This window comes from Gopherus flavomarginatus, chromosome 5, assembly GCF_025201925.1.
Source record: "Gopherus flavomarginatus isolate rGopFla2 chromosome 5, rGopFla2.mat.asm, whole genome shotgun sequence".
In the NCBI taxonomy this organism is placed as follows: domain Eukaryota; kingdom Metazoa; phylum Chordata; order Testudines; family Testudinidae; genus Gopherus; species Gopherus flavomarginatus.
Window position 1 is genome coordinate 136,512,094 of NC_066621.1, and position 27,925 is coordinate 136,540,018.

Consider the following 27,925-nt stretch of genomic DNA (forward strand, 5'->3'; position numbering starts at 1 on the left):
GAAGTTAGCATGGTAGTCTGGTTTTTTTCCCCAAGTGAAATTTCCTTGGTAGTAGTACTGTCAAATCTCACCAGGGCTTTTCAAAGTGGAGTCCTGTTACTTGATGAAGGATACAAAGGCCTCTGAAAATCTAATCATAGCCCCTAGAATGTCTGCAGCCAAATGAATGTTTAATGAAACATAGAACACATGTGTATATATCTAGAGAGAGTGTATGAATTTAAAACCTGGATCCAAATCACCAGCATCCCTGAGCTAGAGGGAAATTTGGATCCATAACAAAACTTTATGGATGGTACCATATATTTCATCCAAACCTGGTCAAATTGTGTAAAAGTTTAGATCCAGATCCAAACTTTGCTGTTTGGGTATATTGCTAGCATTAATACCATGATGAGATCAGTGTGTTAACCTGTAGAACCATGTGATAACTTGCATTTATCTTGTACTTTGGACACCTCGCATGTGCACTGCCCATTAATCTATCTCCATCAGATCTGTTTCTAAAACCCAAAGTATCCTAGTAGCTTTCCATAAGGCTCTCTTCAAAACCAAAAGCATCCTTTCCACATTATGTTTTTATTTTGTTCCCTGGAAATTGTGGCATTTCCCACAAAATTACACTAGCCAAAGGCCCAGGACAGGGAGTATCCAATCCTGCATTGGTAACAGATTTAACGAATGGGAACTTGATCCTGTTTGAAGCAAAGAATTCCCCTCCCTTCTCCATCGGCTTTCTAATGGAATGCAGCTCTGGGGAAAGATTTTCAGAAATGACTAGTGTTCGTGTATGCCTCAGTTTTGGCTGCCCAATTTGAAACGCCTTAAAGCAGCCTGTTTGTCACGAAGTGCTGAGCACCCACTCTCTGAAAATCAGGCCCCTTTAAAGTATCTCGGTGACATCAACATTTAAGGCACCCACTCTTCTGAAAATGTTTGCCATAGTTTCTAGCTCTAGCAAGTTGTGAGATATTGGTCCTTAAAATCACAGCAGTGTGAGTTACAGAAAAGCTTAAAGAGTTTTTGATTTTGTCTCCCTCTGGGTATGTCTACACAACAAACTAAAACCAGCGGCTGGCCCATGCCACCCGACTCGGGTTGCAGGGTTGTTTCATTGCTGTGAAGACTTCCAGACTCTGGCTGCAGCCCAGGCTCTAGGACCCTGTGAGGTGGGAGGGACCCAGACCTCAGGCTCCAGCCTGAGCCCAGAAGTCTGCACAGCAATGAAACAGCTCTACAGCCTGAGCCCCATGAGCCTGAGTCGGTTAGCACAGGCCAACTGCAGGTAGACATAGCCTCTGAATCCTTGAGCACAGTTGGGTTAATGACACTAAGGAAACCTGTCCTTACAAACAGTACCAACAGTAGTGCCAACAGTTTTTAATAGTGCCAACAGTTTTTAAACCTTTATAAAATAATTTTTCAGTAGAATCTGCTGTGTCATAGGAAATGACATGATTATGTGAGGTGAGCTAAATGGGGGCCAATAAAACCTTTGATGCCCTGTTTAACTCACTCCTGGCTTTTCCTCCTGTCAGTGATCATCAAAAACTCAGGCCTATAAAACTCTTATGCCACATCACCCCATTATGTACATTATGTAAATTCCGTGTGTGTTTATGTCCGGAATATGCAGATATGGACACCCAGCCATCCACAATATATTATTGCTGTCAGTAGTACAGACTGCTGTAGTTAAGCTTGCTAATCAATTTCCATTATACCATCTTTTTATCATACACTTATAACTTTCTAAAATATTTACCTTTTCATTGCTTTGTCTTTGCCAAATGGGACATTTTAAAACAAAATGAAAATCTGAGAGAAATCTCAGCAATCTTTGAGTTATATAGTGATGGGGCAAGGCCAGATAGCTACAGTAAAGTACTGAGGATCAGGTATGTTAGCCCCAGGCTAAACAAATCCCTAGTACCATGGTAACCAAATGGCAGTTGCTTCAGGTTAATCAAGGCACCTGGGGCCAATTAAGATCTTTCTAGAAGACAGTGGAGATAGCTACATTGATTAGAACACCTGCAGCCAATCAGGGCAGGCTAATCAGGGCACCTGGGTTTAAAAAGGAGCTCACTCCAGTCAGGCAGGGAGAGCCAGAGGAGAGGAAGTGCGTGTGAGGAGCTGGGAGCAAGAGGCGCAAGGAGCTGAGAATAAGAGGGTGTGCTGCTAGAGGATTGAGGAGTGCAAGCGTTATCAGACACCAGGAGGAAGGTCCTGTGATGAGGATAAAGAAGGTGTTTGGAGGAGGCCATGGGGAAGTAGCCCAGGGAGCTGTAACTGTCATGCAGCTGTTACAGGAGGCACTATAGACAGCTGCAATCCACAGGGCCCTAGGCTGGAACCCGGAGTAGAGGGCGGGCCCGGATTCCCCCCAAACCTCCCAACTCCTGATCAGACACAGGAGAAGTTGACCCAATAAGCGCAGGACCCACCAAGGTAGAGGAGGAACTTTGTCACAACTGGTGTCATTAGTGGGGTATTTGGTGTGCACAGTGTGGCGGAAGAAGGAGGGTGATTTAAAAAAAAAAAAGAGAGGGTTAATTTTTTTTGTCACCACAATGGATGACATAGTGTGGGCACTGATACAAGCCACAGTGGCCCAGCAGGAGCCTACCCATGTCCAGGCAGCCGCCCAGCAAGAAGCAGTGCGGCTGCAGCAAGAGACTAATCGCCTGCTGATGGACCAAGCTGCTCAAGACTGAGCTATGTTGCGGGAACTGGTAAACCAGGTAAAGATCCTTACAGAGCTGAACCGTGGCCATGATGGGACGCAGTTCATACGGGCCAGCCATTGGCTGCAGAAAATGACACGGGATGATGATGTAGAGGCATGCCTTCTGGCCTTTGAGAGGACAGCCCTACGGGAGGCCTGGCCTCGAGATCAGTGGTCTGGCATCCTTGCCCCATTCCTGTGTGGCAGGGCCCAGAAGACCTACCATGATCTGCCTGAAGAGGCTGCAGCAGACTACTCCCAGCTGAAGGCAGAGATCCTGGCCAGATCTGGAGTAACGACCGCAGTGTGGGCCCAGCGGTATCGTGTGGAGGTACCAGGAAGACAAAACCCTGCAGTCCCAATTGTATGACCTCATCCATCTCGCACAAAAGTGGTTGCAAACAGCGTCCCGGAGTCCGGAAGAGATACATCGACCGTACATGAGGGCACTGGCACCAGATCTCCGCAGGTGGGTAGGCCAGAATGATCCATCCTCCTATGACGAGATGATCACGCTGGTAGAAAGATGCATGACAGCCAGGGAATTGACCCAACTACCCAAGGAAAGCCCCTTTCGTAGCAAACACCCAACCCCAGCCCTGGAAGGTGGGACAGCCAAACCCCTGGGGAGTCCTAGGTGGAGGAAGAAGGGGGCTGAAAACCAGCAGAGATTCCAAAAGGAAGGGATTGGCCTGAGTAGGGGGGGTGGAGGAAGAAGGGGGCTGAAAACCAGCAGAGATTCCAAAAGGAAGGGATTGGCCTGAGTAGGGGGAACCCTGGGACTAACCCCCCTAGCCCACATGATAGGAGAATAATTAGAAACAATTATAGATGTTATGCATGTGGGGAGTGGGGACGCATAGCAGCACAGTGTCCCAGCACCAAGGAGCCTATGCAATGCAACTTGAGGGATTGGGAGGTCCCATGTGCCCTTATCCACCTTGCGGGCGTCGCATTAGCCCCGCATAACTACACCAGGCAGGGGAAGATAAATGGAGCAGAGACTACAGCACTTGTGGACTCAAGGAGTGCTATCACCCTTATATCGGGTAAGCTGGTCAAAAGTAGCCAGCTGCTGCAAGCCAAACGCGTAGCAGTGACGTGTGTGCATGGGGCCATGAGCCATTACCCCATCATCCCAGTGGAGATAGAGGTTCAGGGGAACCCCATTAAGGTGACAGTGGGCATAGTTCCTAAACTCCCATATCCTGTAGTTATTGGGAGGGACTATCCAGGGTTTGATAAGTTACTCCCCCCGGAGACGCTGGAGGGAGGTGGAGACCCTGTTGGCAGTGACTCATCATTGGGGAAATGTCAACCCCCAGTGTTTTCTGAGTTTTCTCAGGATCTATTCTCAGCCCCCCAAAAGGCCCGGAAGACAAAAAAAGAAAGGAAGGCCGCGACGGCTTTGGGAACCCGGATCCTGACCCAGGGCCAGAAGACCGTGCTAGTAGGCAGATGGACACGAGCAGCCATCAGAGAAACTACCAACACGGACGGTGAGCCAGAGGCTGGCCCCAGCTATGATGGTGACGAGCCATTGGAAGAAGCAGAAGCCGGCCCCTGGGAGCTCAGGCAGGTTAGTCCTGGGAGAGAGACTTTCGGACGGGACCAGGCAGAGGACCCTAGATATGATAACGTCAGGAAAGAGGTGGCTGAGATAGATGGGATACCAGTGGAGGGGAAGGTCCGGGGTCCAGGACCCTACTTTATAGTGAAGAAAGATCTCCTGTACCGTGAGGTGCAAATGCAGGAGCAGGAGATACATCAACTTCTGGTGCCACGAAAACATCCAAAACCCATATTGAGCCTCGCCCATAGTCAGGAGGTTCTTCTGGCCAGGAGTACATGAAGATGTCAGGCAATACAGCACCTCTTGTCCAGAGTGTCAGCTACATAGGCCTCGCCCACACTTACGGGCCCCTTTGATACCTCTTCCAATAATAAAGGTACCATTTGAATGCATAGCCATGGATCTGATTGGACCCCTAGAGAAGACAGCTCGGGGCCACCAACATGTGCTGGTTGTATTAGACTATGCAGCCCGATACCCGGAAGCCATCCCCCTACGCAACACAGCTTCCAAGACAATAGCTAAGGAGCTAGTACAGATCTTTTCCCGGTTGGACTACCCAAGGAGATACTGACTGATCAAGGGACACCTTTTGTATCCAAGTTAATGAAAGATCTCTGTTCATTGCTCCATGTACAAGCCCTACGGACCTCTGTATACCACCCACAAACAGACGGCCTTGTTGAAAGTTTCAATAGGACCCTCAAGGCCATGATCAGGAAAGTGATGAGCCAGGAAGGGAAAGACTGGGATACCCTATTGCCTTACCTCATGTTCGCCATCCAGGAAGTTCCACAAGCCTCCACAGGTTTCTCTCCATTCGAACTACTATATGGGTGCCACCGCCGAGGCATATTGGATATAGCCAGAGAAGCCTGGGAAGAGGAGCCAAATCCTGGAAAGAACATAGTTGAGCATGTACTACAGATGAGGAATCGGATAGCCCGAGTTACACCCATTGTATGGGAACACTTTGGAAAAAGCACAGGAGACCCAACGGATCCATTATAACCACCAAGCAAAGCTTCGACGGTTCCAACCAGGGGATTGAGTAATGGTTCTGGTGCCCACAGCAGAAAGCAAGCTGTTGGCCCAGTGGCAGGGACCCTATGAAGTGATTGAAGCCGTGGGAGAGGTAAACTATAAGGTGCGGCAGCCAGGTCGCAGGGAACCGGAGCAAATTTACCACATCAATCTTCTAAAACCTTGGCATGATCGAGAGGCATGCTTAGTCACCCAGGAGACCCTTCCCCAGGAGGATAACTTACATGAGCAAGTGAAGATATCACCTGACTTGACGCCAATCCAAAAATTAAAGGCAGCCGACATGATTAATCACAACCGAGATGTGTTCTCTGCAAAACCGGGGCGGACGACTGAGACCTATCACCACATCCACACGATCCCCAGAGCCAAGGTGACACTGAGACCCTACCAAATCCCAGCAGCCAAAAGAGAAGAAATCAAGGCTGACGTAAAGAAAATGTTAGAATTAGGCATTATTGAAGAATCCTACAGTCAGTGGTGCAGTCCAGTCGTTCTAGTGCCCAAACCTGATGGTACCACGAGATTCTGTAATGACTTTCACCGACTGAATGAAGTATCCCAATTTGATACATACCCCATACTATGCATCGACGAACTGGTTGACCGACTGGGTAGTGCCCGATTCTTGACTACACTGGATCTGATAAAAGGGTATTGGCAGATTCCCCTGACCAAAGAAGCTAAAGAAAAGACAGCGTTCTCCACCCCAGACAAGCTATTCCAGTACACTGTCCTCCCTTTTGAGTTACATGGGGCCCCAGCCACATTCTAGCACCTCATGGATAAGCTGCTGTGCCCCCGTACTAGTTATGCAGCTGCATACCTAGATGATGGTCATCATCAATACGCCAGACTAGGGAACCCACTTGGAGAAAGTTGAGGCAGTACTGCGCACCTTAAGGCGGGCTGGCCTCACTGCTAATCCTGCTAAATGTGCCATAGGACTAGCAGAGGCTAGGTACCTGGGATATATTGTAGGAAGGGGTATAGTGAAGCCTCAAACGAATAAGCTAGAGGCGATTCAAAACTGGCCCCGGCCGACCCGAAAGAAGCAGGTCCGTGCTTTCCTAGGCGTGGTAGGCTACTACCGACGTTTTATTCCCCACTTCGCTAGTAGGGCAAGTTCTCTAACGGACCTGGTGAAGGCCTGAGATCCAGACACGGTGAAGTGGACCAACACAGCAGAGGGGACATTTTTAGACCTTCAGACAGCCCTCTGTAGTGACCCCATACTCATAGCCCCAGACTTTAACAGGGAATTTATTTTACAGACAGATGCTTCTGAGGTTGGGTTGGGGGCGGTTCTGTCACAAATGATTGGCGAAGAAGAATACCTGATCCTCTACCTAAGCAGAAAGCTGCTCCCAGGAGAACAGAAGTATTCAGTAGTCGAGAGAGAATGCCTTGATGTCAAATGGGCCATGGAGACACTGCGTTATTACCTCTTACGCCGGCGATTTACTCTTGTGACAGACCATGCACCCCTCCAGTGGATGCCGAGAAATAAGGAAAAGAATGCAAGGGTCACCAGGTGCTTCTTATCCCTCCAACCATTCCAGTTCCACATATGGCACAGGGCTGGATGCCACCACGGCAATGCTGATGGTCTTTCACGAGCACACTACCTGGCGTCCCAAGTTGCCCAACCCTAGAGTGTTGAGCAGAGGGGGGGATATATGTACAGATGGCTACAGTAAAGTACTGAGGAACAGGTATGTTAGCCCCAGGCTATACAAATCCCTAGTACTATGGTAACCAAATGGCAGTTACTCCAGGTTAATCAAGGCACCTGGGGCCAATTAAGATCTTTCTAGAAGGCAGTGGAGATAGCTACATTGATTAGAACACCTGCAACCAATCAAGGCAGGCTAATCAGGGCACCTGGGCTGGAACCCGGAGTAGAGGGCGGGCCCGGGTTCCCCCTAAACCTCCCAACTCCTGATCAGACACAGGAGAAGTTGACTCAGACTATGGGGAAGATCACTGAGGTGAGCAAATCTTCCAATAAGCGCAGGACCCACTAAGGTAGAGGAGGAACTTTGTCACTGTATATATATATATAATAAACTGATCGTAAACATTTTGTTCCGACTGTCTTGGAGGATAACTCAGAAAAAGCTGAACCTTTACATTTGAACTTTTACAAGCCCGTAGTCCATAATGATTCTGTGCATTAGGGACTTTATGCCAAGTTATTTCAAAATGTTCCCCTAAGGAGACTTCCCGGAGCATTTAATAGCATTCTGTAATCACCCATTGATTACAATGGGGCCAGTATTTCACCTGTAAAATTCAATAGAGCATATATTATTAATAATTATGTTTGTTTATTTTTATTCCTCTCAGAAAATAACATGTAAACACCAGTGAACTTAGTAAAGATGTCCAAGAAGCAGATTGAACTGCTGGGACCAAATGCAGAGATGTGACCTAGATTGGGATATAAGTTAAATGTTGGTAAATCAGCGTATTTGAGTGAGGATTTAACTTGGCGTAACTCCTTCTGGGAAAGTGGACAGTCAGGATTGGAGAAGGAAAAGCAAGGCCTATAACAGACCTGCCTTATCTTACATAGTCTCACATCCTCCTGGTTGTTGCTTTTTCCTGCTTTAGCACTGCCGTTCTGCCAGCTTCGTACTTCAGAGGCACCAGCTTACATTCACTCACACTGACCTGTGCAGTTACCAATATGGAATTTACACTAGTGTTTACATCACCTCCTAAATTTGTCCACTGATTTATAGAAATCAGTGAGTGCTGTTGAGGTAGCTTTTATGAATGGTGGGCATAAGAGAACAGTGAAGTGAAGCTGAGCAGCCCTCTGAGGGCAAAGAGCTCTCTCTGATCCATGCTGTCGATCTCTTGTCCTTTGATATCTATCACCCTTCTGTACTCGTTCTGCATACTGGATATCCGTGGAAGTTCCATACATAGAACTTGCACAGTGTATGCAGCAAAGGGTAGATTGAAAACAGCCTGATCCAACTAGGCCTGGTTTAAATGCTGTAGAAACTAAAACTGTGCAGCCTAGTAGGACGGTTGACAGTTGTACCACATTATCCTTTCAAATGTTGCAGGTCTGCAGATCCAGCCCAATTACATTATCTCCAACGCCTATGAATTACTTGATAGATCTCTTCCAACGTGCTGATATTTGGCCAGTTTCTCTCAATGGAATGGAAGTGATTTACTACACCTGCTCAGCACCTGACTCAGTGTATGTTAAAATGAATAAAGGGTAGAAAACCTGCACCTTGAATCTTTGTGCTGATCTCTCTTAGTATGTGTGCGCAAGGAGTCTGTGGACAGCGCTGTGTTTCAGAAACGGTAGCAATGTTGTCACTGCATTTGCTTTGCTATTAATAATTTGTTGTATTTTACATAGGTCCAACTATCCAGCGCCAGGTTCAGAATGGACCCTCTCCGGATGAAATGGAAGTGCAGAGAAGGTAAGAAATAAATTTTGAAAAGAATGTATTAGATTCAAATGATTTTATATTTTAATTATACTAATTATGGCCCCAATCATGCAGTTGTAGTCCGTGGGGCTCTGCCATGGCAGAGAGGTCTGCTTTTGTATATCCATTTGCAAAATCTGGCCCTGATTTGGTCACATTCAGGTTGATTGTACCTGTAATTGGTCAGACTTAGCACTCTGTAGTGTCCCACAGTTATTCTTTTATTTGTTAAAGGTTTATAAAAAAAAAATTGAAATTAGGAAATATCTTCTGGTTCCAGCACACAAATTGAACGCTGCATATCTCCAATGGGCAGAGTCCCCATTGTCCCATGTACACCCTGGATTCCCAAACAGAACCATTCCTGACTCCACAATAGTGGGGCATCTGTGTGGGGGATTTATGTGTACACATACACATGCATTCACACACATCAAAGGAGAAACCTTCTACTGGCTCATTATTATACTTAAAAATCACTAGCCAAACTGCTTTAACCAGCACTTGGCCCCCTTAGTAATGATCATTTCATACTCTGAATATCATTATTCTGAAAATACTTGATGAGTACAAACTACTTTTGTAGTTCACTATTTTAGTGAATTAACATGATTTTATATTTTTTGTGCGATCAGTGCATAGAAAGCAGGACACCTTTGCTAGCAGATGCCATTTTTCCATATTTAACTTTTTAGTTGTTTTATACAGCTAAATTCTGGTATGATTCTGGCTTATCTACAATGAATTTTAGTTACTAACTAGTAAAGAGCTCAAACCCCAGTATTTTTTTTTAAATAAAAGGCAAGAATAAGATATACTGCTATCCAGAGATACAGATAACACCCGTTTTAAAGAAATCTGCATCATGTTTTAGTGTGCTTTTTCTTAAGCTTAATAAGAGAGCTTTATATGGTTCTGTATTGGATCAGTTCTTAGCAGTAGCAGATCATATTGCATCGTGCCCATGCCATTGGCAGTATGCTTTCCTGGTGATGAATTTGACCCTTTGTGTCTGGTGCCTCCAAATAAGAGTCCTGATCTAGATGACTATCTTGACTTATAGGCCATTGTTGTTTTCTGCCTCCTATACTGCCTTGTCTCTGACTGTATGCCAGTCTGCATACTGACATCCAAAAGAAATTACGCTTAGGTTGCACTTTGTTGCATACATCACCCACAGCCAAACTGTAATGCTAATTTTTAATGTGACACGCGGATTCAGCCAGAATTCCTCCTGGGGAATTAGGAAGTGCACAGTGGAGCAGGAGCACCCCCTTCCTATTCATACTGGGCTAACTCTGCTGACCAGAGTGAAAAGTCAGGACTGTGTCCTTCTCCTTATTCCACCAATTTTGTGGAGGCTGACACTGTGGCTAGCAGTGCCTGTGCTCCCCAGTTGGGCCACGTCCAGACTAGGGTATTAAAATCGATTTTAGATACGCAACTTCAGCTACGTGAATAACGTAGCTGAAGTCGAATTTCTAAAATCGAGGTACTCACCAGTCTAGACGGCGCGGCATCGATGTCCACGGCTCTCCGTGTCGATTCCGGAACTCCGTTCGGGTTGATGGAGTTCCGGAATCGATGTAAGTGCGCTCGGGGATCGATACATCGCGTCCAGACTAGACGCGATATATCGATCCCCGAGCAATCGATTTTAACCCGCCGATGCCGCGGGTTAGTCTGGACGTGGACTTAGACCGTGGGCAGGTGGACAAGAGGAGAAGGCTGTCTGTTGCATCTCCCCAGCCCTCATGCAGGCGTGCAGTCTGTTCCATACAATGAACACCACCAAGTAGGCTTGCAGTTACATTCTGCCATAATAAAGGTGACAAAGAATGATTGGGTCAGATCTTCAGCTGGTGTATGCTGGAGCACTGAAGTCAGTGGAGCTACCCCGATATTCACCAGCAGAGGACAGAACTCTAAGAATTTAGGGAAAGGGTTATTGCCAAGATGTTATTTTTAAATTAGAAGGGTGCAAAAATTTCTTTAAACAAGTGGGCCAGATTCATTGCTGCTCTCCACTAAGCACAAGTAGTACAATTTTGCCTGGTCCTTGCAACATTCCGCCTGGTCCTTACATAGATTTGCCATGTGGGGGATGTGGCCCATAGAAAAGACTTCAGATTTAATAAATGTTTCCACATCAATATTAAAGAAGGATAGAGGGAGAGACTGTTTCCTTCAAGATTGTCAAGATTTATTTTTGGGACTGTTCGACTATCAGAAAGTTCATAGAGGAGACTCCCTGATGTGCACAGGTATGCTGGTGGTGGTTCAGAGAGATGCAGGGAATATGAGTGTTTTCTGCAGTGCTTTGTATGAAATATGCCATGCACAATAAGAGCCTAATCCTGTTCTTATTGAAGGCTATGTCTGCACTGCAGACATATGCCAGCATAGCCATGCTGGCCAGCGATGGCAAGAGGTATGTGATCCCTGTGCTGGCAGAAATCCCTATTGTAGATGCAGCTGTACAAACAAAACTGCACTTTTAGTGGTATAGCCCTGGTGTGTTTGTTGCGGGGGTGTTTTTACTTTAACTGTACAGAGCATAGCTTTGCTGATATAGCTGCATCCACACTAGGCGCACTTTGCCAGCATAGTACAGCTGTATTCCTATACCAGTAAAGAGCTCATTGTATAGATATGGTCTAAGTCAATGGGAGTGGATGGGTGCTCAGAACTGTTGAAAATGAAGCCACAAATGTAGGTGCCTAAATAAAGACTTAGGAGCCTAAGACCTGGTCTACACTTAAGTTTTACCAGCATAATTATGTCAGTATGGGATGTGTTTTTTTAACCAACATAGTTATACTGATAAAAGTCCTAGTGCAGTTATTGAACTAGTATTGGCTGTGCCAGTAGATGGACTTTTATAAGTGTGTCTACACTAGGGGAGAGTTCCTGCTTTGACTATGCCAGCATGGTGAGAGCAGCCAAAGGCCTAACTGTAAGTGTGTCCGTTTTGAAAATCTGATCCTAAACTTTCATGTGGGCAGGATAATGAAGATGAGAAAAACAATGCAAAATGCATTTGTTTAAAAGATGTTATTTGACTGTTTTAAACACAACATATATTAAAGTCACAGGGCCCAATCTGGCTACCCCTGTTCATACTGAGTAGTACCATACTTGTATCAGTAGCGCTTAATGTGTACATAAGGCCCTCTCCTGCAAATCTTTACTCACATAAATAATCTTTCCTTAGTTCCATTGATAGAAATGTGACAATTTGTGTGTGTAAGGTCTGCTCACATAAATAAATGTTTGTAGGATTGAGCCCTTAACACATGTAGGGTACAGCTGGCCAGAGACAGCCAGGGCCAGCCTGAAATTCAAGTGTCTGGATTGGGTCCCTCCCTTGGGAGTATATTCAGACTTGCAGTTCCCAGCTGGGCCAAGCTCCCCTCCAGCATGGGAACAGTGAGGGAGAGAACTTTCTGCTAGATTTTTCACTTCAGCCCAGCGCTGGGACCGCAGTGGAACATGCAACACACTGCCCGGACTCCAGCTCTTAGAGTATAATTTCCATGTGCCCTTACTGGTCTTCCAAAAATTGCACCATTCCATTCTCTCTCATGTGTATATATGTATATACACCCTGTAAAATATATAAGCGCACACATCCTGTGACTTTATATGGAGGAGTTACATGCCAGTTTCTATTGTGAATCTAGTACAAGATTGATCACTGCATAATGAATAATCCTAATTATGGATGGGCCAATCCATTGCTTTTGAATTGAAGCCTAAAATATAGGAATGTTTATCATGCAAATTAAAGCATTTAACTTTATTTGTACATGCCCTAATGTAATTTTTCTGAACATGTCTGTTACATATAGTAAAAATCATAAGTTCCACAGTAAATCAAATATATATGCATTTTAAAATACAATGCATATAAAATATAACAAAGAAAACCTATTTAAAGCTGCCACTGATGAATTAATATGCATAGGCAGAGCTAGTAGCACCCACTATAGTTAAGGTTACTTTGATTGTACATAGAATGAAGCTGGGGGTCCTGTGGAAAATATATTGTGTGATTATATAATTATAGACAGTATCATAATGCATATACACAAGAGGACCAAATTAAGTGCTTTTGACTTTTGAGTGCCTGACTTTGCAAATGTAACATTCTTTTCTGTGTGTAATAATATAAATATAATTTCAAATTGTGGAAGGAGTCACATCTAAGTGTTGTTGAAATATATAGTTCATATCCATGTAGATTCTAAAATAGATAACTGTTACTCTAGTTTTAGCTGTTTGGCTTTTTAATTAACCAAAGAAAGGTCAGAGATTATATCAATTATAGTGAACAATATTTCTTCAGGATTGTTAGTGTGAAAGAGAGGACCTCTAGTGGGAGATTTAGGGAAGTGCATGTCTCAGTAAAATTGAGATATTTTTGGACAGCTCTGTTAAACCATTGATACTATTCTAATAGGTTGCTTTGTATTATGTATTCCCAACCAAGGGCCCAATCCTGCAAACCTTTACATGTGAAATTATTGAAATTAACACTTTGCTCGTGATCATAAGGCTATTAAAAACTCGTCAGAGTAATTTTGTGGTCATTGCTTATTGAGACAATCAAGAAATATTGATCCTCTTGACCTCAGCAGTAACTGAGGACAAAATTTGGCTCATGGTATTTAAAGTATCACATGATCATTCTAATAACCAAGTGTCCAATAGGGGGGCACTCTGCAAAACTCTACGGTTCTGATAAAGGAATTTTGTTCACCTGCAAAACTCTATGGTTGTGATAAAGGAATTTTGTTTTATACAGCTGTGTGAAGCAGCTGGCTATGTACAATCAACCACTGAACACAAATCACGTTTCTTTACATTCTTATCAGTATATTGCCATTCCCTATGCCTCATATCAGCACAATATTTAAGCATGTGCTTAATTTAAACGTGTTAGGTATCCCATTGACTTTAGTGGAACTCAGCTGCTTCAAGTTAAGCATATGCTTAAGAGCTGTGCTGGATTGGGATCCGAGACACTGCAGTATTCTCTTACTTTAAGTTCATTGGCTATTCCACATTTGAATATTCATTATAGCAGAGGTCGGCAACCTTTCAGAAGTGGTGTGCCGAGTCTTCATTTATTCACTCTAATTTAAGGTTTCGCGTGCCAGTCATACATTTTAATGTTTTTAGAAGGTCTCTTTCTATAAGTCTATAATATATAACTAAACTATTGTTGTATGTAAAGTAAATAAGGTTTTTAAAATGTTTAAAAAGCTTCACTTAAAATTAAATTAAAATGCAGAGCCCCCTGGGCAGTGTGAGTGCCACTGAAAATCAGCTCACATGCCGCCTTCAACGTGCGTGCCATAGGTTGCCTACCCCTGCATTATAGAATTATCACATAAATTACAAGCGTCTGGTGCAGGTATTTGCAGTATGCTCTAAGTGCAGGGTCTTGCTCTGATCCCGCTTTCTCTGGTTTAAATCAAGAGAGATGCCACTAAATGGGATCAGAACTCACCTCAGCCCTTTCGGTCTAGCCCTTATTTCTATAGTGGGCTGATTAATGCTCCCCAGATGCAAACTCTAGGGCTTGGGCCCATCTCAGTTTATAGAACATTTTCTAAAAAGAGTAAAAAATAAAACCGGACTGTTTTAAAAACCATTGTTTTAGGCAAGTGATGGAGCAGCAGCAGCAACAGCGCCAGGAATCTCTGGAAAGAAGAACCTCTACCACAGGCATGTATCAAACAATGCAATGCAATGTATCTGTGAGCAATGCAAACATGTTCCTCTCCCTTCCTGTCTCCTCTAGCTGTTGGTGGTTGTCATGTGTTACTACAGAAATAACTGGCCTGCTAAATATAGCTATAATCATTATGGGATTTCAAAGCATTTTCAGTTAGAGACTTAAACTAATAAATTGGAACATGGCTGCATTTTTTCCACAGATTTGACTGAAGTTTAAGGTCCAAACTTCAGAGCTCACAGGGCAACTCAGATGGGACATGTAAAGATGGATTTAAGCAAAGCTTTGTGCTCTTCCAGTCCCATGCTAGCTATGAGATCGGCCTAAGACTGAGCAGTGTAAAGGCTGCTCTTAATTATGCTGTTTTCCACCGTGCCAAGAGGGTGGTGTCGCTGGGGTGCAGAAAAGGCCTAGCCACACTTTCTACACGGCCACAGGGAGAGTGGGTGGCATAGGAATCACTCTACTGGCTCTGTGGGTGCTATAGGATCCCCCTACCCAGAGATCAGCTGTCTGTGCCTGGCTCTTCCAGCTTTCCACAAGGTGTATAGAAGAGAATCTGACTGTAAGAGTTTATTAGTTGGGGTAATAAGGTGAGAGGCTTGTGTAAGTTTAGTGAGAAAGTATTTACGGAGCGGATCGCAAATATTTTCTAGTATATTAGCAACCTGATAAGTGGTGTGGTGGGAAGAGAAGTTTCTGGCTGCTAAATCTGGCTTTTGATTCTGTGAAAAAATATGTGCAAACGAAGCCAGAATTTTGTGTGAATCTGGGGGGTAAGATTCGTTTTTTGTTCAGCTTTTTTTTTTTTTTTATTTAAAAGCAGCTCAGTTGTATCCACAGAAAATGTCACCTGTGGCAGTCATACAGATTAATGCTTGGTGGCTTTGAACTTCTAATTTGGGTGCACACAACTGTGTGCCATTTTGTGTCAGTTAAAAAAAATGAAACTCTTGACTCTGCTTCCGTGAGGAACCTTTACGTAAGCGTGATCTGTGAGGTAGTGAAGTTTCCCTGTTGCATGTATGGAAGCATCTCTGTGCTGTACACAACCTGTGTGCCTGTCTTTATGTTCAAAGTGTCACTTGCCGCTGTCCTTGGAACAAAGGTAATGTGTGTAATTCTGATTCAAGATGGTTTGTGGGGTTAGAAGAAACTTTACAAACATCAAAGCAAAAACTCTAGCCTATGCTGTGCGTGTCACTGCTTTGAACTAAAGGAAGGAACAGTTATCGATTGCTGCGGTCATCTGAACATCACTAAAATTGTGACTGCACCATCCTTTTTTATTTATTATTTTCTGCTTTCATTTACTTTTTAAATCCTTGTCTCCTAACCACTCTGCCTTGTTTTCATTCCTTGCTGTATGCCCATTTTATTCTTTTCACTTTTCTTTTCTGTTCTTTTAGTTTCTACCCTTCAGATAAAAGTGTCTTCTTCCCCCTCCCACTGCCAGTCTCCTCCTCCTGACTACAGTAACTACAGTGCTGCTACTTCCGCTGGTGCTGCCCCGCCACCGCCATCTTATGCCAACGTTATCTCTTCAGCATCTACCATCCCCGAGTCCAGTAGTAAAACCTCTTTCAAATCCTCTAACAGAGCCAGAGGATTCCCACAGCTTCGTCACAGACATTCTGCCTCTGAGCTCTCGCCATCCCTGTGTTCCTTCTCCTCTCCAGTGTGGCCAAACCACAGGACTGTAACACACAGCATCAAACAGATCTCTTTGTCCCCACCGCCTGAGCCTCCTTCCCATTTTCCATTCGCACCTCACCAGCCTGTTAGACGTTCCTCTCTTTCACACTCTCTTCAATCTTCCTCTTCTCCTGTAACAACTACATCCCCCGTGCAGAAGGGTTTTGTCCTGCAGCCACATATTCCAGAGGTCCTTCCTGTGATTCCTGTCCAGAATGGCAGAATCAGGGGATCTACAGATAAAATAGTCCAAGAAGCCTCTGCAAATGTACCTCAGATAGGCCTGAATGGCCAACCCGAAGAACCTCTAGCCACAGAAATTCCTTTAAACTCCTCTAGAACCCAGGTAAAAAGCATGGATGGGTCTTTCTTCTCATACTTAGAAACTGTACCCATCTCTCAGCTACCAGTTATAACCAGCCCTGCTGGTTCCTTTATCCAGGCTTCTTTTCAGTCCTCCCAACCTTCACCTCATCCTCCAAAGCAATTGTACCAGGCCATGTCACACTTTGTTTCATTACCTCCCGCTTATGCTGCTGTATCTGAGGTGAATTTGTCCAAGAAGACCCCTCCTTTCATGACTTCATCAACCATTTCCCACTTGAGTAAGTACTTGTTTTGAATTAGTTATAACCATTAAAAGAGCTTTAGATTTGACCTGATTGTTCATAAAGCCCAGTTTGCTCTCCCCCAGGACAATATGTGGGAAAAACTCTTGAGTAATCAAAGACTAATACTACTGCACCAGATAATTCAGACAAGTAGGGAAAAGGTATGGAAGGTTAGTGCTATAACTTGTGGTGGACTTGACACAAAACCTCATATCTAAATGCTCCAATCTTTGGGGAGAGAATGTTTTTAAAGTCTGAGGCCAGATCTGCTCTCGAAACTTTTGAAAGTGTAGTAATGACAGTTAAGGGCGTAATATTTTTAACGTTTTTTCTACTAATGAAAGGCCTAGTATAGATGCAGAAAAAGTGATCTTGCCAGTGTGACTTGTTTCATTTGGGGAACTAGTATAAGCTAGACCTGCAAAAGCACTCTTTCAGCCATATAAGTTGCATCTAAACTAGAAGGGTTTGCCAGGATAGCTGAACCAGCAAACCCTTTCTAGTGTAGATCCTGCGTGTGGATCTATATTTTGCATATGCCTGTATTGGTAATATGCCTGGATTAGAGCAGCTCTGTGTTGTGCCTGTTCAAAATCCAGATCAGGTTTTGCAAGTTGGACCCATCTTTCTGTATAACATACTGTGTTTAAATGGATGTGCCTAGAGAACTTAGGAAACATTTGTATATTTCTTCCACTGACAAATTTCCTGCTCCAGATATTTCAACTGCTTCTGTTGGGTCAGACCCTCAAGTGGTGTACGTCACTATATATCCATTTTCTTCAACATACTTACTTCGTTGGTGTAAACTGGAATATCTTGCCCATTATTTTTGAGTGAGATCAATTTATAATCTAAATTATTTTTCAGCCAGGCCTCAGCCTGGCTTCTAATTTTGTGGGTGTAGATTTGCCAGCTATCTCATTTATGGGCCCAAATAGGTAGGGAAATAACTGATGTGCTGCTAATAACACCCACAGTTCATTGCAGGAGCAGCATTGTGAGCGTGGTTATTAGCAGGAGTAATGTTGTGCCAATAACGTTAGAAGTTATCTCTGACCACAATAATGGGTGACGTTATAAAAAAAACAAAGCTCAATAGATAGGAAAATCAGGCCATATTGTCTGACTATCATTCCAAATTTTACCTCTAAACCAATTAAAAAAACCCTCTTTCAAATTAATGTTTGTTGCACAATTGATTTTGTAATTGATTAGCAACAGAAGCCTTTGATGAGATGGAGTAATTCTGGGTAACATACCATTGATGGAATACTCATTCTGTTGTCCCATTATAAATAGGAGAAATATACCAGAGGCATTAACCTATTCTAATCTGTCCATTGAAGGACGCTGCTACACGGTGGGTAAAATTGAACACGTGTCCCTTAATTTTCAAAGGCTGACATAGGATTTAGCCACACAAATTTCATTAAATGGAAGTTGTTTGAAAATGTATAGCAAAAGCCCAGGATTTTATTTGAAAAGTGGGCATTGACAGAGTTAGTTGATGACATTTATTTATCTGCATCTGAAAAGTTTAAATGAAGAAGAGAGATTCCAACCGTAAACCAGAAAGTGGGCTCTGTGTTGAGACAGAACAATAGCCTGACCAGAGGAAGGGATAGGTGGTGGTTACATGTTACAGGGATTTTGCATAAGGACACAGGTGCTGATAACTAAAAAGCAGATATTGTACCATTGACATACTCACCAAGTATCATTCTTCTGATTGTATGTCATTAGACCTTCATTCACCCAACTGTCAATGACATGAGAACAGGTTGTATGTGAGATGGGGTAGAATGTTCTTTATTTTTATTTAAACTTCTGTATTTTTCAGGTCCTGTCCTTCCACCTGGTCATCCTTCCACTGCTGCCACAATCCCTGCTTCGTCCAGTGGGCCCCCACCTCCGCCACCCCCGCCAGTACCTCCTCCGCCTTCAGGAGCAGCACCACCTCCCCCACCTCCACTGCCGGCAGGTGGAGGACACGGGGGTAGCACCGACGATGGGTCAATGTCAGGACTAGCAGCAGCCCTGGCTGGTGCCAAACTCAGGAGAGTACAACGGGTAAGGATTGTGGCACTGGGGTTTTCACACAGTCTGGCCTTCACTGGAGAATGAGGAATGCTTGACCTAGTTTTATTTAACCTTCTGCTAATCTATTTCATGGATACTCGGAATTTGTTACAAAGCCCAATGAAATGTGTTTTAAGTGACCATTCCCTGGACCGTGAAAAATCAGTTGCTTATACAGGCTGTTATTGAAAGGAAGATTTGTGCTAGAAACAGGTGAAAGCAAAATTCAACGCTTACTGGTATGGGGCCGGCTCCTTCCCGCTCCCCCGGAAGGGGCGGGGCCTTGGGCAGAGGGGACGGGGTTGGGGGTCAGCATCCCCCAGCCAGCTCATCTGCGCTGCCTGACCTGCGCTGTCCAGGACTCCAGCAGAAGTGTAAAGGGCCCGGGGCGCCGGCAGTGGCAGCCTGGGCCCTTTTAAATCGCTGGCTCCAGGGCAGCTGCTCCTTTTGCCTCCCCTCCCTCCCGTTGGTGGCCCTGCCAGCAGGGACACGGCAGGGCTGCCAACGGGGGGCACAAAAGGGGCAGCGACTTAAAATCAGTTGTACAGGCCCGTACCGGTGGCCATTTTTTACTGGTACACCGTACAGGCCCACCTCACCTTACTTTCACCCCTGGCTGGAAATCTGTAGGGTGAAATCCTGGCCTATTGAATTCAATGGCAAAACTCCCATTGACTTCAGTGGAGCCAGGATTTCACTCCTAGAGTCAAATCTTTAAATAAGTTAGGTGCATAGTTGCATACCTAATTATATACACAATTACTGCAGGTGCACATTCAGTGGCTGTTTATGACTGTTTGCGCTTACCTTTTGCTGAGCTGCACGTGCAATGTGGCTGGGCCTTTAAAGTGGCCACTTGTCCATTAGAAACAGTCCTTAAAGCAGATTTCTATGTTTGAGTTTCTAATTTTCAGGAGAAAATTTTCCAGTAGATTTTTTTTTCTGACTTGTTCTTACAGTAATTCACACTTGATCCTCACTGCGCAGTGAAGATTAACTAGCAGGTGCCTGCATCGATTTCTCATATCACTAAGACATAATTGGTTTCTCTCCAATGTATCCTGTAGAACACTCACTAGTATTATGCTGTCAACCATGATGATCAGTAGTTAAAACTACTCTAGACTTATCAAATAAAGGCTTGATTGTGCAGCCCGTGTGTGAGTAGGTGCTCACTGAGAGGAGTAAGGGTTGCATAATCTCACCAGAAATTCAGTATCATTTTGTTGTCATTTTCATCATTTTCCCAGGTATTTACTAAATCCACAGTGGGTTTCCCAATCCTAATATGTGAATTAGCCACTGGGTTTGACCTGAATTACATTTGCTTCCATTCTGACCCATTGTGCTTTCTGCCTCTGACTGCAAGCTGCAATCATGGTGCTTTGCTCCTAGTGATTATCTAAGCTAGTCAGAAAGGGCAGGTGCTTGCAATAAATTCCTCTGGTGACTTGCAATGTCGATTTGTGTCTTAAGCCAGAAGATGGTTCAGGAGGCTCCAGCCCCAGTGGGGCCTCTAAGAGCGATGCCAATCGAACAAGTAGTGGAGGAGGAGGAGGAGGACTAATGGAAGAAATGAATAAATTACTGGCAAAAAGGTTTGTACTTCGTCCTAAAGTAAACTCTAGAACAAGTGCACCAGCAGACTGTGGAACAATATGCTTTCGGTAGCTACTAGCAATCAGGTAGCTCCAAGGCCTCTTTGAAACTGGCAAAACTCTGCGTGGGATATACTATTGTGGAAGTTCAAGAGATCAGGTTAGCAGCCTGCCACACTGCTGTTCTTGTGTAGGTGCCACACAGGACCCTGGACCCCATTTTTTTTTTGACATAGTAAAAGCATAAGTGTTGCCAGTCCTGGTGTCAAGCCAGCTTGAGCTGTTCCAGCTGTTCCTGCAGATTCTGTGGGGGAGAGAGCTTTAGAAGTTACTGATTTTTCTCTCTCTCTTTGCTGGTTTACAATCTACATCAAAGCTGCTGTGTTCTAAAGGAATGAGCTTTAACAGAGCCCCAAGAAGATCATTATTGTGGGATATATCAAGTACAATGGACCAAAAAAGTATCCAAAACTGCAATAACAAGATTGCATATTGGTAGCCTTTGAGGTAGTGAAATAAAAGGCCACTGTACGTCTTACCCAGCAAATACAGCAAGTCAGCTACGATGCCAGGTTAAGCTGATTCCTTGATTAGTCTACACAAGATTGAAAGCAGATAAGTCCCACCATAGCACATGTGTGTCATGCTCACTGGATTCCCAAAGAATTACTTTCCAAAATCAATGCCATGCAGGGGATTAACGTTTGTTATTAGCAATGACATAGGAGTATTTACTGGGTAGTACTGCAGTACAGGATGCATTCATCTGACTTTTTGGTGTCACGGCAGCTTCTCTATGCTGCTGGAAATCAAATTGTACTGCCTGTTGCATAGAGAACATAGACAAGATTGAGTGGAAGTAGATGCCCAGTTCTGTGTGCAAGCCAGTTTAACCAGCAAATCACATCTCACCCAGAAGTCTTCCAAAACATAAGCAAATTCTGCCCTCAGTTACTCCTCTACAATCCTATGCAAGTCAGAGGGTTAGTTTGGGGTAACTGCCAGCAGGATATTCTCTATGGGCCTCACCTGCAGTCAGATCCACATGGGTGCAAGGGTCCCCCTGCATGGATCCAATTACAGGACTAGAGCCTACATTTTTTATTTTAATTGTGTTTATTCTTTTTTCCCCTCCCTTTTCCCTTTTCTCAGAAACCTCTCCCGCCATAGGTTGCACCTATCTTAAAACCTGTACAATAAATAATTCCCTCATAACATTATATCCTTTACAAATTTAAAAAATTCTCTCTACTACTTTACACCTTTGAATTATCCTTTGGCCATTATTAATAACATAGTATCTGGTGCTGACAAATATTTTTACTGATTATATGTGCCAATGAAATGTTACTGGTCCTAAATATGTTTGGGCAAGTCCACGCAAGTGTTTCTATTCCTTGGCAGGACATAAGATATCACACCTTTAAAAATCACATCATTCTGATTCCCTTCTTTGCTTTTTCTCCCCCTCTCCCCCTTCCATTGTAATGTTCATTTTATCAGCCAAGTGTCAGAGAGGCTTTTGAGTTTGTCTTAAAGGATTTTTTTTATTGTTTTACACAGTGCAAACAAGGAAAGAGTAAAAATGCAGGAAGAGGAGGAGAAGAATAAATAGGAACATGTCCACTATTACAAAGCAAACATTTGAAATGGCTAAATAATGTTCTCTGGGGCAGAAAATGTTTCTTATTCAGTTAGCCCAGACAGCTCTCCAGCTCCTATTGGTTTCAACCAGCATTCTACACGCACAAGACAAGCAATTGTAAAGCACCATGTAAATGTACAGTCCTGTAAAACTGGTTATTAATAATATAAAATGCCAAATATACAATTATCTCTGGTTTATTTGAACTCGAATAGTTATTCACTGGATTCAGTGGGTCAAATTCTGATCTCACTTTGTGCTGGTGTAAATAAAGAATGAAGAGTAAAATTGTTCTATTAGACGTAATCTGGCCCAGTGACTAGCGCTGTATAAATAACCAGAACAGGTGGCTAGACAGACTCCAGATATTAAGGAAAGACTCCCTCTCTTATGCTTGAAAGTATTAAGCCTCCCAAAATGTACATCTTTAATGTGTGGCTCTGATCTAAGAAAGTGGCTAATTAAGTGTGGCGTCTATTTTCGCCAACAGATCTGGACCTTTGGTGTATGCAGAGTCATTTGTGCTCACTCCAGTGACAAAAATAAGCTTTCCCTACATTTTGCTCCTGTTAGCACTGCACAACCAACACAGCTGAGACTGAGTGAGCTGCAGGTTCTGTTCCCCCGTGGGAGTCGTCAGAAGCATTGTTTACTAAATTCCACCTGTGCGAAGCCATTGAAGGCAGTAAGACTGCACAGGTGTCCACTGAGAATGTCATCTGAACAAAGTGCAGTTACACAGGTGTGAGTGAGGACTTCCTGTGACCTGCAGAACTTTGTTACTGGTGATGATGTACAAAGTGCAAGGAGAACTTGACTCCTGTGTGGCAGGTTGTGTTAGCAGGGCTGGCAGTCAGAAAAAAATCTTTTGTATTGTGTGAGTTCAGTTTAAAAAAGAAAAAGTCATGGAGAGATCAACAGAATCCCCATTTTTCAGCATAGGTCTGCATGCTAAGGATGGAATGTATCCAGGGTAGGCACAGTATCTGAGAAGCTGGGTTTCAGGTGATATAAAACATTGCTTTCTAGACTTAGTGACTAGCTGCTATAATCATTTCAAAACTGAAGTGGAAACAAAGCAGAATGAAATCTGTCTCTCAAACCACTATCATTTCTAGCCTCGTTAATTTTTCTGCAAGATACTAGAATTTAAATCTAACATCAGCCCATCACCCTCGCAGTGCTTTTCTTGGCATTGGTCCACAGAAGGATCTAGAAGATCCAAGACCTCTGACCACTGGAATTGTCATTTCCCCAGGCGCTGACTTTCGTTTTTACCAGTGGGTGCTGCTTTCTGCTGCTTTCCCCACTCCGCTGTCCCCATGCGAGGGGTGAGCGGGGTTGAGTTGCGGGGAAGAAGAGGCCAAAGGGGGCGGGGCTTCGGAGCAGGGGTCAGGGCCCACAAAAGATTAATCTGTCCCTGCAGGTGCTGAGCACCCCCTATTCTTTTTCAGTGGGTGCTTAAGCCCTGGAGCACCTATGGAGTCAGCGCCTATGTTAATTCCCTGCAGATATCAAATACAGTAAATTTATTAATGCTACTAAAACTATATAAACACTTCCTTGACCCTGTCCCCCACCTCCAATACACATACACACCAGTCACACATCACGGTAGATCTTAGTTTCATGCTTTTTCAGGATTTACATGGACCACCTCTGTTTTTGAAATCTGTGAGGCTCTTTCTGCCAACAGAAAGAAGGGAAATCCCTTCACAGATCTTTCCTGTTCAGTTGCTGAGGGCGTTGGAATTTGGTTTTGAGGGGTTTTATTTTCCTTCTGTGGAGTGGACATTGCTGGCCTCCAAGTCAGAAACTAAATAAAAATGCTGCCAGTTTAGTGGAAGAAAAATCTAATGAAGTGGCTTCTGCAGGTGGAGGAGTATCTGATGGATTACAGTCATCACAGCCAAGGTCCATGTGGCGTGTGGAGCTGCATCACACCTAATAATCTAAAGCAGGAAATCAAACATCCCTGAATCTTTCTGGTTGAGGGCCCTATGCCCCAGATGACGTGGATTTTCCTACAGCTGCCAGGTAGCGTTCACACAATACAGCCCTCCCATAGAGCTCACACAGTCCATCAAAGAGGCAGGATGGGTGAGGTAATATCTTTTATTGACCCCAATTCTGTTGGTGAAAGAGAGAAGCTTTCAAATGTATTGAGAGCTCTTTTTTGGGTCTGGGAAAGGTGCTCTTTGGGTCTGTCTACACTGCAGTTAAACACCCGAGCTGGCCCATGCCACAGGACTTGGGATCATGCAACTATAAAACTGCAGTGTGGATGTCCGGGCTTGGGCTGGAGTCCAGCCTCTGGGATCCTGCCTGAGCCTGGATGTCCACACAGCAGTTTAATAGCCCGCCTCCGAAGGCTGAGCCACAAGTCAGCTGACATGAGCCAGCCACTGGTGTTTAATTGCAACAGCTAAACAGGGTGGAATAGATTGTTTAGCGTAAGTAGTTAACACATATTGTAAGAGACCATTCAGTGTGAAGTGGACAGCTAACACCTCTGCAGTCATAGGACAAAAAGTGAGTTATGGGTTATTGTGATAAACCATAAATCCAGTGTCTTTATTAAATCCAGAAGTTTTAGTGTCTAGCAAAGTGATTTTCAGGTTTTCTTTGAGGATGAGGCCTGAGAGATCAGATGCGGAGTGATCACTTTGTGAAAAGTGTTCACACACAGGTAGCATGGCATTTTTGTCTTTTATGATTTTTTCTGTGAGAGTGAATAACTCGCCTTGTCTCTCTAATGTTGTGGAACCAACAGGGCTCCAAGAACACTGCAACATTCCATTAAATTGAGTTGCACTGGAAGACATCTTGGGCTCACTACTGTTGGCCATATAACAGGGCAGTCATGAAGTTTGTGCCCCAGTGAAAAGGGTGAACACTTGTAAAAGGAGGTGAGGAGTAAAGAATGAGGGAAAAGGAGGATCCCAGATGCACCTAGACTGTCAATTCATAGTGTGTAAATTTTTCTTTGAAGAGGCAGTGGGCCTGAGTTTGCTTTCAGTTACGCTGGTGCAAATCAGGAGTGACTCCATTCATGACAATAGAGCTAAACTGTTATAAAAAACGGTATGAACAGTAGAGTGGATGTTTTTGTTAGGATTAATTAGATGGTGTTTGCACAGCACTTTGGAAATGTAAAGCACTATGTAAGTGCAAGGAATTATGCTGATGAATAAATGAAAACCGCCAACAATCCACACTTCCCCTGACCTGGGTGCTGAGTTTTGCCGAGGATAGAAATGTGTTATGTTTTCTCTAGTGCTTTTAGACATTCAGCAGAGCTTGAGAATCGAATGTGCATGCTCCCATTCCTCAGGAATCACATTATCATTGTGGCTAGTGTACTAAAAAAAAAAAAGAGAGTAGAAACTGAACAATACTTGCTTTCCTCTGAGCTGCATTGTGGTTTGTAAGCCTCTCTAGAGAGAGAGAGCTGGTGAACTCCTAAATAGCAAGAACTCCCAGAGACACTGTGGCTAGTTCAGCCAGAATTCCTCTTGTGCTGACACTACTAGCCAGGAGGAAGGACCATGGCTCCCTCACTTCCAGGCCCTTGGCAGAGTCCAGCTATGTAAGTGCTAGTCTATGTCCTGAGGGCAAGAGCAGGAGACGGGTCACAAGCCTTCCAGAACCTTCTTCTCCCACTTTCCTAGCCCTCTATGCTTAAGTTGTGCCATGCCCCCCATAGGAACAAAGATAGACTGAAGTGACGTATTAGGCCACTGTCCCATCCCTCTGCCAGGACAGGATTGCTCCTGTATAAATAGGCTTGGCAGAATTCAATTTTGTTTTTATTTATAATTTTAATAGATAATATCAGTGTTTGCTTTTAAGCATTGTTTTACATGTTCATTGATTTCAGTTTTTGCAGTTGTGCAAAATAATGCAGGGGGTGGAGAGCAGACAATAATTATTTAGTGACAACAGACATTGAGATTCAAAAAGTTTAAGCTTTATAACTCTTAAATCACAAGTTGTCATCATCACTTGTCAAAATATACAAAGTAAATAGCCTTAAATTAACCTCTAATAACTTCCCAAGCAGCATTTTTCTTCCTTTGCTTTACTTTGTTATCTGTACATTTAGATTATTCTGCATGGACATATGTTTTCAGTGCTTTATGTGTACATTGAAATTGATGTTTACCCACATTTACCGATAAAAATCGAATTCTTCCAAGCCTGCTTATAAATCAGAGTGGTTTGTAACCTGTTTACCTGTTGAGCCACGCAGAGAGCGATGCTTTAACCCCTCTCAGGCTGACAAAGGAATACAGAATCGTGGTCTCAGCTCAAGTATTCTTCATTTAACTTTCTCTAACCCCCCTGAACGCTACAGGTACCATGAACCTGAGGGCTTAGCAGTTCTACAGTCTTTGGATTGGCTTTCAGGCATTCAGAATCTCCTAGGATCCATGTGAAAGCCCAGGACTGAGTATTGGCTCTGGCTCCCTCCTGGCTTCCAGGCAGCCAGAGCTTTCCCTTACCCCCTGCTACCTTGGAGTCCACACTCAGTGGAGATTCTGGCACATCAGAAATGTAAACATGTCCCCAGGCTGCACTATCTGCTCTGTGGGTGCCCTTCAAGGCTAGTGAGGAGTGTGTGTGCATGCAGGGCCGGCGCTACCATTTAGGCAGCCTAGGCAATCGCCTAGGGCACCAGAATAATTGGTGGGCGCCGTTTTGCTGAAGGGGGCGGCTCCATTGGAGCTGCCACAGTGGTGCCTGCGGAGGGTCCGCTGGTCCATGGCTCCGGTCGAGCTGCCGCAGTCGTGCCTGTGGACGGTCAGCTGCTCGCGCGGCTCCAGTGGACCTCCCGCAGGCACGACTGCGGCAGCTCCACCAGAGCCGCGGAGCAGCCGACCGTCCGCAGGCACCACTGCGGCAGCTCCATCGGAGCCACGGGACCAGCGCGCGGGGCGGCGAAATTGCCATGCGCCTAGGGCTCTCAAACCCCTAGCGCCGGTCCTGTGTGCGTGGAGGGGTTCACGTGCATTTCTCCCAGCCCCACATCTCCATGCCCACGTGCAGATCCTCCGGCCTACAGATTGCGCTCTCTGGGTCGGGGTGGGGGCAGCAGAACGAGTGAGTTCTGTACATGGAGAGTCTGCTCGGCATATGGATTTTAGGGGGGAAATAATCTGGCCCAGTATTAGAACACCCACCTTAGTAGCCTATGTGTCAGTTTTTTTATTATAGAAGCAGCCTTATACTTTGCAAGAAATTGCCTCTTAGTTGCTCAATGCCATGTCTATTTTCCTTATCCCTGTTACTTTATACTGTACAGCCCTGTACTTCTGTATGGAACTTTGACTCAAAATATTGATCCCCTGCCTGAAGATCCTGCTTCATAGAGGCCTAGTTTGGATTCTTAACCATTGGTCAAATTCTGTGCAGCCAACATTTTCAGTTTTCTGCTAGAGAAATTCCACAGCAATAAAAGATAATCTTCACCAAGGCACAAATCAGTCCTGACGATTGAAGCCTTGTGCAGGAAAAGCATTTCTAAAGGGTTGACTTTGTCCTACTTTTTTACCCCTGTGCAAAGGAGGAAAGCAGCATCACAGTCAGACAAGCCAGCTGACAAAAAGGAAGAGGAAAGCCAAAACGTAAGTGAAACGTTCACCAGTATTATGTGTCTATGAAGCAAAAAGGGGTCTCCCAAACTAGCTGATAAGTTGCAATCGTTTAAAGGCTGGAAGCACAATACTTGCCCACTGCACACAC

The 27,925-nt window shown here is 44.3% G+C and overlaps 1 protein-coding gene across 4 annotated transcripts in view; it reads left to right on the top strand.

Annotated features, from left to right (window-relative positions):
* Positions 1-27,925, top strand: part of EVL (Enah/Vasp-like) — a 235,983-nt gene that overhangs the window by 195,721 nt on the left and 12,337 nt on the right. For all 4 annotated transcript variants that reach the window (XM_050954205.1, XM_050954203.1, XM_050954206.1 and 1 more), the window contains exons 4-8: positions 8,734-8,797; positions 14,475-14,539; positions 18,699-18,928; positions 20,414-20,535; positions 27,747-27,807. In XM_050954205.1, the coding sequence (XP_050810162.1) occupies positions 8,734-8,797; positions 14,475-14,539; positions 18,699-18,928; positions 20,414-20,535; positions 27,747-27,807 (542 nt within the window). The remainder of the gene's footprint in view (positions 1-8,733; positions 8,798-14,474; positions 14,540-18,698; positions 18,929-20,413; positions 20,536-27,746; positions 27,808-27,925) is intronic.